General features: G+C 61.3%; 4 protein-coding genes across 5 annotated transcripts in view; 2 read left to right on the forward strand and 2 right to left on the reverse strand.

Moving 5' to 3' along the window:
* The window catches only part of SLC4A2 (solute carrier family 4 member 2), a 15,630-nt gene extending 15,625 nt beyond the window's left edge, over window positions 1-5 (forward strand). Inside the window, exon 23 of the mRNA XM_049642122.1 lies at window positions 1-5. This exon is cut by the window's left edge and continues 92 nt beyond it. The gene's annotated coding sequence lies outside the window, so the exon portion shown is untranslated.
* Window positions 6-97: 92 nt separating this feature from the next.
* On the reverse strand, window positions 98-4,455 carry FASTK (Fas activated serine/threonine kinase). Its single transcript, XM_049642124.1, has 10 exons — window positions 4,255-4,455; window positions 3,049-3,471; window positions 2,376-2,555; window positions 2,110-2,249; window positions 1,409-1,622; window positions 1,145-1,304; window positions 820-911; window positions 600-735; window positions 411-525; window positions 98-309 (listed from the first exon to the last, which is right to left on the reverse strand). Exons 1-10 carry the CDS (start codon window positions 4,334-4,336, stop codon window positions 202-204), a joined length of 1,650 nt encoding a protein of 549 aa, XP_049498081.1. The 5' UTR covers window positions 4,337-4,455; the 3' UTR covers window positions 98-201.
* A 271-nt stretch (window positions 4,456-4,726) lies between these two features.
* On the reverse strand, window positions 4,727-7,237 carry TMUB1 (transmembrane and ubiquitin like domain containing 1). 2 transcript variants are annotated; one of them, XM_049642125.1, is made up of 3 exons: window positions 7,124-7,237; window positions 5,823-6,241; window positions 4,727-5,542 (listed from the first exon to the last, which is right to left on the reverse strand). In XM_049642125.1, the coding sequence occupies exons 1-3, from the start codon at window positions 7,235-7,237 to the stop codon at window positions 5,191-5,193; spliced, it is 885 nt and encodes a 294-aa protein (XP_049498082.1). In that variant the 3' UTR covers window positions 4,727-5,190. The 2 variants fall into 2 exon arrangements, with proteins under 2 accessions (XP_049498082.1, XP_049498083.1); XM_049642126.1 differs by having other exon boundaries at window positions 5,823-6,236; window positions 7,124-7,208.
* Window positions 7,238-10,077: 2,840 nt separating this feature from the next.
* AGAP3 (ArfGAP with GTPase domain, ankyrin repeat and PH domain 3) overlaps window positions 10,078-10,318 on the forward strand; it is a 55,272-nt gene continuing 55,031 nt past the window's right edge. Inside the window, exon 1 of the mRNA XM_049642317.1 lies at window positions 10,078-10,243. Coding sequence (XP_049498274.1) covers window positions 10,078-10,243 — 166 coding nt within the window. The remainder of the gene's footprint in view (window positions 10,244-10,318) is intronic.

Genomic DNA, 10,318 nt, shown 5'->3' on the forward strand with positions numbered 1-10,318 from the left:
TATCCTTGGCTTTCTGTCTCTGTATGGGGAGGGGGCGCGGATGGAAAAGAGGTGGGGGAACCCAGCCCGCTCCCTGTCCCAGAAACAAGATGCAAGATGAGGAAGGAAAGGGATTTTAATGAGAAACCGAAACAGAGAAAGCCAAAGTGCAAATCGTCCACCCCCCATCGGAGGGTCATCCTGAGCCCCGTGTGTGCCCCCTCACCCCCCTTCAGGCCCCCAGCGGAGGCCCAAAGCCTGGAGCTTCTGCCTCAGGTAGCTCTTGAGCTGGGGCAGGCCTCTCTGTGACTCCAGTTCCTCGAAGGGCAGCTGCGGGGGGGGGAGGACAGCACGTTACCCACAGGGCCCGTGGGCTGAGGGGAAAAAGGACGGCGTGGAGTCTCTCCCGGGGTGAGGCAGGGGCCGCTCACCGGCAGGAGCTGGTAGCCCATCAGGCCCAGGTGCCGCTCCCGTAGGGCCCGCGAGCCCAGCAGCACTCGGCCGTCGCGGCAGAAATGCCAGCGCTCCCGCAGCATCAGCACCACCCTGGAGGGGGGCGGACCATAGCTCAGGGTGCTGTCCACAGAGGCAGGGGAGGCTCCTCCGCCCTCCCCCCTTACCTTTGGGCCGGGTCGTGGGTCGTGGGCTGAGAGGCAGCCTGGCCCTGGGGACAGGACCTGGGAGGGTATGGTAGGAAGGGGTCCTGGGTCCTCACGGGCAGCACGGCACCAGAGCTGCTGACACACAACAGGAAGTCTGGAGGGAGGAAGAGAAAGGGCCGCTGGCTTCCAGCCACGGCTCTGTATCCCTGCGGGCTGGGCCACCCCACCCGGGGTTCACCTGTGCAGTAGCCTGGAGGCACGGTCAGGTCCTGCCGGTACTTCTCTTCCCCCAGCAGCTGGCGCAGCCCCTCCGCCACTATATCCTTGTGACTGAGAGGGGAGGGGAAACACCGATCTGGAAAGGCTCGAGAGTCTCCTCCTAAGTCACTCCTGCACGCTTCTCCACCCTGGGCACATGCCTTCCGTGTCCCGAGGCCCATTTCTGTCCCCTCCCGTGACCACTTAGGGCACATGAGCATGGACAGTTCAGGGTCCCCCTGGCTCTTCTACTCTATGCTGCTTTCAGGCTGGTCCCCTCCCCTCCCCCAGGCTGCCCCATCCACCTGTACTTGCAGCGGGCACGGTCAGTGATGAGTGGCTGGGGGAAGATGGGCACTTGCTGCCTTCGGGGAAGGCGGGGACCCCGGTATCCTGGAAGTTCCAGCTCCACGGCTGCGTCCAGCAGGGAGAGGTAGCGCCGCACAATCAGGGCGTGAGGGGTGCCTGTGGGAAAGCAGGCCGGAGGCTCGCTGGGCTGCGGGGCCCCACCCCCACTCGCCCCTGCCCGCTGGCCCTCGGGGACCCAGCCAGCCCTCCTGTCCGCGCACCACCGATGTGGTTGATGAATCCTGGGGAAAAGACAAAGTGCAGGGCCCTGAAGGGCAGGCACCGCAGCTGGCACAGTGACATCAAGATGTTGACAGTAGCCAGGGGAGCCACCCCTGCTTCCCGAGCCAGGATCCTCTCAAGGCAGGGCATAAACTGCTGTTCCAGGGGCAAGTAGTTCAGCCGCCCAAAGGGCAGGACCAACTTCTGTACCACCTGTGAAGGAAGAGCAGCCCTTCACCCCGCACGAAACAGTTCTCCGGTATCCGCCACAAGCTGAGCCTCGGGGAGGCTTGGCCTGCAAGCTGCTGTCTCTGTAAAGGCAGAACGATCCCTCTACCCCGGCGTACACACCAGAAGTTTGACAGCGTAACCAGTGTCTGGAGCCCCATGTGATTAATCAAACCAGTAGAGGAGACGTCGCTGTGGGGGCCGGCCCTGAAGACTTAGAAGAGTGGGCTCAACGAAGCTAAGACAGCGCCGAGTGCTTGGAGAACTGCAGAGAACCAGGCATACTCGCTGGGTAGGTGGACAAGCCAAGAGGGTGTGAGCAAAGACGAACCCCCGGGGGCCAGAGCAGAGAGCCTAGCTGGTTGTCTGCCGCAGGAAGCAGCAGCCGGTCAAGCTGCATGGGGGGCTGGGCCTGACACGGTGCCTGAGGAGGGCTGGGAGAGGAGCATGGCAGGGCGGGAGGTAATCCCACCTTGCTGCTGAGCTGCATTTCCTGGACCACCAGGAAATGGGCAATGGCTTCCAGAAGCTGGGGCTCCCGCAACCGGTGCCGGGCCAGGTGCTGGGCCAGGAGCACCATCACGTGGGGTGTCAGTTCCTCCGGCCTGGCCTCTGTGAAAAACAGCCTATTATGCTGGACCCTCGGGCCAGATCTGGACGACACCTTTTAGCCCAGACACCACCACCTGCCTCCTCTTCGGCCCCTCCCCGCCACCTGCCTTTAGTCCCCTCCAGCACCTGCCAGGCTGCGGATGAGATGCTGCCGTGGATGCCTCAGGAAACGAGGGCAGCTCAGAGCAGCTTCCAATCTTTGCCCACCGCGAAGGACAGGTTGCAGAGAGGGAGGTGGCTTCGGAGGGAGGCGGAACCTTCTCTCCTGCTCCAGGGCACACATCAAGGGCCCATCTGATGGGAAGCCTGAGAGGGAGAGGGTCAGAGGAGGCAGTCCTGGTAACGGAGAGCTGCTCTGCTCCAGTCCTGGGGTTCAGTGGGTGAATTCCCAACCTCTCACGTCTCCACGTTCTGGACTGGAAGGGTTGCTACAGTGTAAGTGGAAACACTGGAGAAAGGTGAAACGCCATGTGAACGTATGGTATCAGGACGGTCTGTGGGGAAGGCCTTATACAAAGATGGCAAGTGAGTTCTCATCTCATGCCAATGGTGACACGCTATAGTGGCTTTCTAGAGCACTGTATTGGAAGGAATCAGGGTTGGCACCCTAGCTAAGCTGGAACGAAGGCTGCTGGACTCCTGGTGTCTGCTGTGAAGACGGGAGGGGCAGCAAGCGTGTCAGGGTATGCGCCATTCCTGGCAGAGCCTGAGAGGTGAATTCTGTCAGTGATCTCGGGTCTTCTATGCTCTTTCTCTACTCTTCCGTTAACACCCACCCACCCCCAGACACCCTCCTCACCAAGTAAGACTGCAAGGTGCAGACACACGTGGATGGTGTGAATATCAAAGGAGGGGCAGTTTCGGATGATGAGCTGACTCAAGTCCTGTAGTGTGGCCTGCTCCACAGGAGGGGGCCGTGGCTGAGACCCCAAGAGCTGGCCCAGACGACGAAGTGCCACGGGGTAGTGATGGGCGCGCACCTTGGTGGGGTTCTGGCCCAGCCAGCGCAGCAGCTCCCCCGGGCTCCTCGCCTGTTCCAGAAGCCGCTGTAGCCCCTGCACGGGGCCTGCATGGAGGCCTCCTCCAGGAGGCCAGTCCCCCCACTTGCCGGGCCCCAGACAACAGGGCTGTACTGGCGGGAGCAGCAGCAGGCCAGAGAGCCGAGCAGCAGAGGCCTGGGCAGAGAGCAGGACTCGAAGCATGGAGTTTGGTGTTGGAGACCCTGAGGGGCAGCCCAGAAAAGGGGGTGAGGTTTTCTCCAAAGGGGAGGAAAATCCGCTATCTTACTCCTTACCTCGCTCCCCAATTCAGAGGGCCCTGGGGTCGGGGCAACCCAGACTCATGTTCACTCTTCCTTGAGACTGCTCTAGTCTTCCCCACCCCGCCCCTCTCTGCCTCCTTCCATCCTTTGAAACGGCACCTTCGGTGTACGCGGCACAGTGATATTTACAAAGCAATTCCACGTGCATTGCGTATCTCCTCTGGTCCTCTACATACGCCTATGAGGTGGTAGGCAGGGCTGGCACTACATCGATTTCACAGGTGGAGAAACCAAGGCCCAGAGAGGAAAGGCAGTGAAGCCTGAGGTCACGAATCGGGTTAGTGGTCGTGCCCAGCCTGGAGCCCAGCTGGCCCCGTCGATACGCCCTCCCGACCACCTCCCCCTCCCGCAGGAGGCGGCAGCGGCGAGGAGGGTGGAACGCGGGCTCCGCAGCCGGCGGTCCTGGGTTCCATGCTGGGCGCTCCCGCTTACCACCGGCATGACCTTGGACAAGTGGCTTCGTCTCTCAGCCCAAGCCTCCTCACCCGTGAAACGAGAACGCAGCGCCCACCTCGCGGGGCGCCCGTGGAGCCCGAGCGCGCAGCTTTGCAAAGGTGCGGAGTCGGCCGTGTCAGGGGCCCCCACACCCACCCGGGCCCGGGGACACCAGCAGACCGTGGTCATGGTCGCCAACGCCAACTCCCGCCGCCCGCCCGCAGCCCGCCCCGCAGATGCCACCCCTACATGACTCCTCAGGCCCCGCGCAGGTCGCTCCCTCAGTCGGTCTCGGGGCCCGGGAGCCGGGCTCCCTCCGCGGCTTCCTCATCGGCGGGCCACCGAGTCCGCCATCTTCCCAGCAGCCCCCGGATCGCGGCGCGGACGCCAATAGCGGCTCAGTCCCCGACCGGGACAGACGTGGCTCCCGTCAGGCCCTGCGCGCGCCGCCGCCGCCGCCGCGACCGCCGCCGCCGCGCGCCCCGCCCCCCGCTTCCGGGAAGCTGCGCGCGCCGAGCCTGGGCGGTGCCGGGGGCGGAGCCAGAAGGCCCGGCTCTGAGGCTCCGGCGAACAGAGAGCGGAAGTCGGCGGCGGGTCGTGTAAGGTTGGTTGGACACCCGGAGAGCTCAGTCCGCTCCCTTCGCTCCTTTTCTCCCAGTGGGCAAGGGCTCCCCGCCCAACACCCCCGCGGGCCCGCACACTCAGAGACACACACGGAGAGTGAAAACTTCACAGTTATTTAATCTGCACATGTTCCAGAGAAGCCCTCTGCCCCTCCCAGCTCCCCTTCACCAGCGCCCCGCAGTCCTTGGGTCCCCAAATCAGCCCAAGGAGCTCTTAGGGACTAGAAGTGGCTGGGTCCTCAGACAGAATACTAAGATGGGCCCAGGGGTGTAGCCTGGCTCTGCCCAGGGCCAAGGCAGTGACAGCAGCTGCCTGACCCTGAAGAGCTGACTGTCAATGGGGGCTGAGAGCCAGCAGCCCCAGGAGGTGGCCCAGAGCCATGGAGGTCACAGGGAGGGGCCTCGGCCGACTCCCGGAGCGCTCTGCTGCGCAGCGCTGGGCTCCAGGGTAGTGGGAAGAGGCAGGCGGGAGTGGTGGGCCTGGGCAGACAACAACTCCCACTGTGTCGTGGGGAGCAAGGTCCGGAGGGGCCAGCGACACTGCCGAGAGCCCGTGGAGGCACTACGGGCGGTACATGGCAAAGGCCAGGAGGCTGAGGAGCAGGGTGAAGCCGGCCAGACCCAGAGTGGCGGTCAGGGGAAAGAAGGGCCGGTACTGGATCTGGCAATACCAGAGCAGCAGCAGCAGCAGAAGCAGGAGAGGCAGCAGCAGGCTGCCTATTTCCAGCCCGGAGGGGCCTGGCTCTGACCCCGGTGGGCAAGGGGGATGTGGGGGACCCACGCGTGTGGACACGTGGCAGTGGAGAACGCAGTTGGGTGGGAGGTGAAGGCTGCCCAGAGTCTGGGTGTCGTCTCCTAGCAGTTGCCCTTGGTAAATGAGTCGCACCTGCTGTTCCCGGCCGGGAAACTGGGTCCTGAGGAGAGAGGGACCTGGGTAAGAGAGCAGGCCTCAGGCAATCCTGGTCCCTTGCCCAGAACAACACTCACCTTTGCCTCCACCCACCACCCAGTTGGTGGCCTCTAAGGGGGTCCCTTCCTGCTATGGGGGAACAATACAATGTGCCATGTGGGGACCTCAGTTCCCTCCTCTATAGAATGAGGGGGAGGTCTCCGATCTCTCGTGGCCTCTCTGGGTCTGTGATCATTGCCACCCCACTCTTTAGAATTTTCTTTCCTGTCCCCATCCCAGCTTACCTTTTCAGGGAGCCAATGGTATCGTGGGGCCAGGCCCTGGCCACCTGCTCTGAATCGTTGAGGAATTTCAGCCGGAGCACTAGGGGCTCCTGGGGGGAGTCCGGGGTTGGTGACGTTGCTGAGAGCCCCATGCCAGACTCTGGCTGTGCAGCCTGACCTCTGTGTCTCAAGCTGGGAGTTTCGGCTCCTGGGGCCTCCCCTCTGATGCTGCCGGTGACCGCCGTGGCTTCACTGGGCTGTGCTGGTGTTGGAGTCCCTGATGGCTGGGGCAGTGGGTCGGCGCCCTCCGCGGTGTGTGTTGAGACCCAGGCGAGAGCCAGCACCAGAAGGCAGGCAAGCACCGCGAAAAGGATGGTCACCTCATCACCCACCCCTTCAATCAAGGCCATGGCACCTGCCTTGCCTGCCACGCTACTGAGCTGGGGAGGCACAAAGAACCCATGAGGGGCTGGATCGCTGGCCAACAGCCCTCTGAACTTCCACAGGCTCCTGAAGCCACCCCACCAAACTCTCCCACAGTCTTTATCCCTCTCCCGCTTACGCAAGCTCCACCCTAGGGCACATTACTGCTCTGAAACCTGATGTCCCAACCTTGCTTCAAGTGCCCCTTCGCATCACCAAATCCCGAGTCCTAACTTGCTCTAAACTGAGTTCTAGGTCTTCAGCCCGCTCCTCCATTCATCCAAACACTCTCCCGACTTAAGGGCCTTGACATTTTAAGCAACCTCTTCCCTAAATTAACCCTCACCGAACTTCACCCCAAAGCTGACCTAGTCTCCCATCTACTGTCCCAGAGTTTATCTACTCCTTCGTCTATTTCATCCCAACGCTCATCTACTCCTCCATCATTAAAGGTGCTCCAAGGGGATAGAAAATGGGTTTCTTTCCCCCGCCCCCCGCCCCGTTATCATTTAACCAAAGGCCATCCGCGGATGGGGACTGCTTCCCAAGGCTTCCCCACACCACACGTCAATCTCCGCCCTTTGGCAATTCGGAGCTTCCAATGGTTGCCATCCCCCGACCCAAATTGGCCCCTCCAGTCTACTGAAGGCCCACCCCGTGGCGGCCCGACTCCGCGCCTCTTGTGGAAGCCTCTCCAAACCCAGTCCGCAGGCGGACCCCAGATCCCGCCCAGGAATCCGGACTTCGCCCTCCCTACCCCCAGCTCTTCCATCACCCCTCCCATCTTCCCGCCCCCCGGGAGCCGCGTTAGGGCAACCGGAGAACCGGGGGCGGGACGAGAGGGGGCCAGCTGGGGCCCGGGGCGGTGGGGTGGGCGCGGTCAACGCGCAGGGACTCACCGCCCGGCTCCGCCAGCTCCATAGCGGACCCTCGGGCACTTCCGGGCGGGAGGCGCCGAGGTCGCGGACACCTGAAGGCACCCCCTCCTTCCCTGCCGCCGCCGCCCGAAGCATTGTGGGACTTGTAGTCCTGCGCGGTGCGCATTTCCCGCCCTCCACCCTGCGGACCCACGTGCGGGGATCTGCAGGATAGTCCTGGTGCCCGCAAGACGCTGAGGGGCCCGCGGGGGCGGGCTTGCTAGTCCCCTGAGGTTTGGGCGACAGTAGGATCCGCCCCCTCCCCTGCTGGCATCCAGGGCATCTGTCACTCCAAAAACCAACGTCAGCTAGAGCACGTCAGAGTCCCCGTGTTAACAGATGCAGTGACTGGAGAGCTCAGGTGGCCCCTATCCCGGTCTGCTCTTATGTCAGAGTGAACGCCAAAAGGCACTGTGGGTCCCCTAAATTGACTCTTTGGCTCAGAGCCCAGTACCCATGGGCTGTCTCATCAGGTTGGTTACGCACCCCTCCCCAAGGCTGGCCACGGTGGCTTGTGCTGTCTTGTTTCCCTCATCCTTTCCCCTTGCCCCTGTAAGACTATGCAAGAAGCATGGACCTTGGAGCCTGGCACAGATGCCGATCGATCCCTTATCCTGTGTTTATCACCTGTATAACCTTGGGTGCGCTACTGAATCTCTCTGAATCTTAATTTCTTTGTTCCTAAAGCATAATTTCATAATGACATTCTAAGGAAGAAATTAGGTTTTATTAAATAAGCATGAAAACGATGTAAGGGATCTGTTACACAGTAGATATTTGTTCACCTAGTATTAGTACGCTCTCTCCACCCAGATCTGGGCTTGGAAACTGGGTCCTCAGAGTGTCACTGTGTAGAGGACATTGAGCCCCAGCCTGGCTTGGGTCAGCTAATTATGGCTTTCCCCTCCTTCCTCTGGGCCACAGAGATCTCATGTCTGGGTTTTATAGGCCAGTCTTGATGAAAAGCAATGTACCCTACAGTTTCCATTCATGCTTACCTGTGGGAGCAAGTACCCCAAGTGTTGCCTTGGGAAAGCCAGTTTAGATGTATGACAGACAGACCTGACTTCTCTCTAGTTCCTTCCCTCTCATTCATTCATTTATTCTAGAAACATTTTTAAGTGTATTTATTTTGAGAGGGGGGAGGGGAAGAGAGAGACTCCTAAGGAGGCTCTGCACCGTCAGCACAGCCCCGACTCAACTCGGGGCTCTATCTCACGACCCTTGAGATCATGACCTGAGCCGTAACCAAGAGTCGGATGCTTAACCGACTGAGCCACCCAGGCACACGGAACATTAATTAAAGGTATACCAAATGCCACACACACTGCATGATGCTGGGAATACAATGGTGAATCACACAGGTAAACTTGTCCCTGCTCTCATGCGGCTCATATAATAATAGGAGACAGACATGTAGACAAGCCCACGAGTCCTAACGAAGATCCGTTAGGCTGCTGGGGCAACCCATTTGAGATACTCTTTACTCTCAGCATCTTTCCTGGGAGGTACCTGGTGCAGATTCTTACCGTCCGTTCTAGTTAAGCATCTAAAAGACGTGTTTGCTATTGCTTTTAGAATTACACAGTACGAGAGCTAGGTGTTTTGCTCAATTACTATATTTTGCCGATGAAGCATGGAGAGGGTACAAGACATCAGTAAGGTCAAACGTGTAGACAGAACCTGAATCTTTCAGGAGCTAGGGAGGCCCCGGGTATTGAGTAGCTTGTGCCTGGTTCTTTGGAAGGTACAAGACACTTAGGTGACTGCCTTGGTGACTGGGGCAGAGTTATGTGAATGGCCAAATGGGGTCAACTGTTTGCTGGGAAAAGACCTAGCTTGGCCTGGGAGGTGGAAGTGTGTGTATCGAGATTGACATATGTCAACTGTCCCAGAGGACATCGGGGCATGGCCCTGGATTGGCTGGGGCCAGTGCCCTGCACATGCCCTCTCTTACACGTTTTAAGAAAGATTGGGGATGGAGGTGGATTAGCAGGACTGCTGATGGCTTTGGCAATGGGGATGCAGAGGAACTGAGACATTGAAGGGAGCTCCCTGTCCCTGGAAGGAGCCGACAGGAACACAGGGTGGGCGAGGGGGTGACAATTAAGAGAGCATTGTGGGCTCTGGTGAGTCTCTTGAAAGGGATGAGAGGGGAGAAGAAAGCATAATATTGGATTCATCTCCTTTGCCTGTGTACCAGCCGGGACCAGGGTGGTGGCAGTCAGTGAACCGTCCCGGTCCCAAAGGAAAGTCTTTTAGGGGAAGGTTGAAGATGAGTGGGGATTGTTGTTTAGAGTGTCATTTCCAAGGGCCCTGCTGATGAAGGAAGCTCTCAGGGAGAACTGGAAACGGAAGCAGGGAACCCAGATTTCTAGGCTCTGTGCCGCAGCCCCCAGTCTAGAGTCCAGGGGAGGACCAGAGAGAGAACCGTGGGGACAGAGTGGTCCCTGGGGATGATCTCGGACGGGAACAGGGGGCTCGTGTCTCACTAAAAGGCAGAACTGTGTAAGTGAGGCACAGCTGTGCCTGGGCCGGAGGCCCTTCTCGGCCAATCTGCCGCGTTCATCAGCACCCTCGGGCGCAGGGCACCGTTTCGGGCACTACCCAAAGATCGGACACCCCACCCAGACCAGAGCAGGGAGGCGAACGAGAGAGCCGGGGCCGGGAGGAGGCCAGAACGGCTGTCCACTTCGGGCTGGTGGCCCTCACGGCGGGTGTGGGTGGGGGCTGGAGAGGAGGCGGAAGGGCCAAGGCTAGGTGGGAGGGGCCCGGGCGCCGGGGCTGGAGCGCGCGGCTTGGGGGTGGAGGCTGCAGAGCCAGCTCGCGAGCGAGGGGCGGGGGCGCTGGGGCCGGCGCGCAGGAGGGGCGGGGGCGGCGGGGAGGGGGGCTCGGGCTGCGTGTGCCGGAGCTGGCGGGGGCGGCGGTGCGTGCGCATGACGCGGGGGGAGGGCCCGGGCCGCGCGCTCCCGGTCCCGTTGTTGTTGCCGCTGGAGGCTGCTCCGAGGCAGCGGGATCGCGACGCCGAGAAGCGCCCTGCAGCGGCGGCCACAGCGTGCCCGGCGGCGCCTCCCGGCCTCGGCCCCCGGCCTCCGGCCTCATGCGCTAGCCCCGCGCCGCCGGCTCCTTAGTCCCGGCCCCGCCAGCCCCGCGCGCCCGCCCGCCACCGCCGCCGCC

This window comes from Panthera uncia, chromosome A2 (assembly GCF_023721935.1).
Source record: "Panthera uncia isolate 11264 chromosome A2, Puncia_PCG_1.0, whole genome shotgun sequence".
Lineage (NCBI taxonomy): Eukaryota > Metazoa > Chordata > Mammalia > Carnivora > Felidae > Panthera > Panthera uncia.

What these genes read in the sequence shown, in the direction of transcription:
- FASTK (XM_049642124.1), bottom strand. Translation starts at nt 4,336, where the DNA reads ATGAGGAAGCCGCGGAGGGAGCCCGGCTCCCGGGCCCCGAGACCGACT. An exon ending in CGCGGGGCCTGAGGAGTCAT is followed by an intron (nt 3,472 to 4,254) that starts GTAGGGGTGGCA and finishes GCTGCCCCTCAG; the next exon opens with GGTCTCCAACACCAAACTCC. An exon ending in TGGGCTACCAGCTCCTGCCG is followed by an intron (nt 310 to 410) that starts GTGAGCGGCCCC and finishes CCCCCCCCGCAG; the next exon opens with CTGCCCTTCGAGGAACTGGA.
- TMUB1 (XM_049642125.1), bottom strand. Translation starts at nt 7,237, where the DNA reads ATGCTTCGGGCGGCGGCGGCAGGGAAGGAGGGGGTGCCTTCAGGTGTC. An exon ending in GGAGCTGGCGGAGCCGGGCG is followed by an intron (nt 6,242 to 7,123) that starts GTGAGTCCCTGC and finishes GTGCCTCCCCAG; the next exon opens with CTCAGTAGCGTGGCAGGCAA. An exon ending in ACCATTGGCTCCCTGAAAAG is followed by an intron (nt 5,543 to 5,822) that starts GTAAGCTGGGAT and finishes CTCTCTCCTCAG; the next exon opens with GACCCAGTTTCCCGGCCGGG.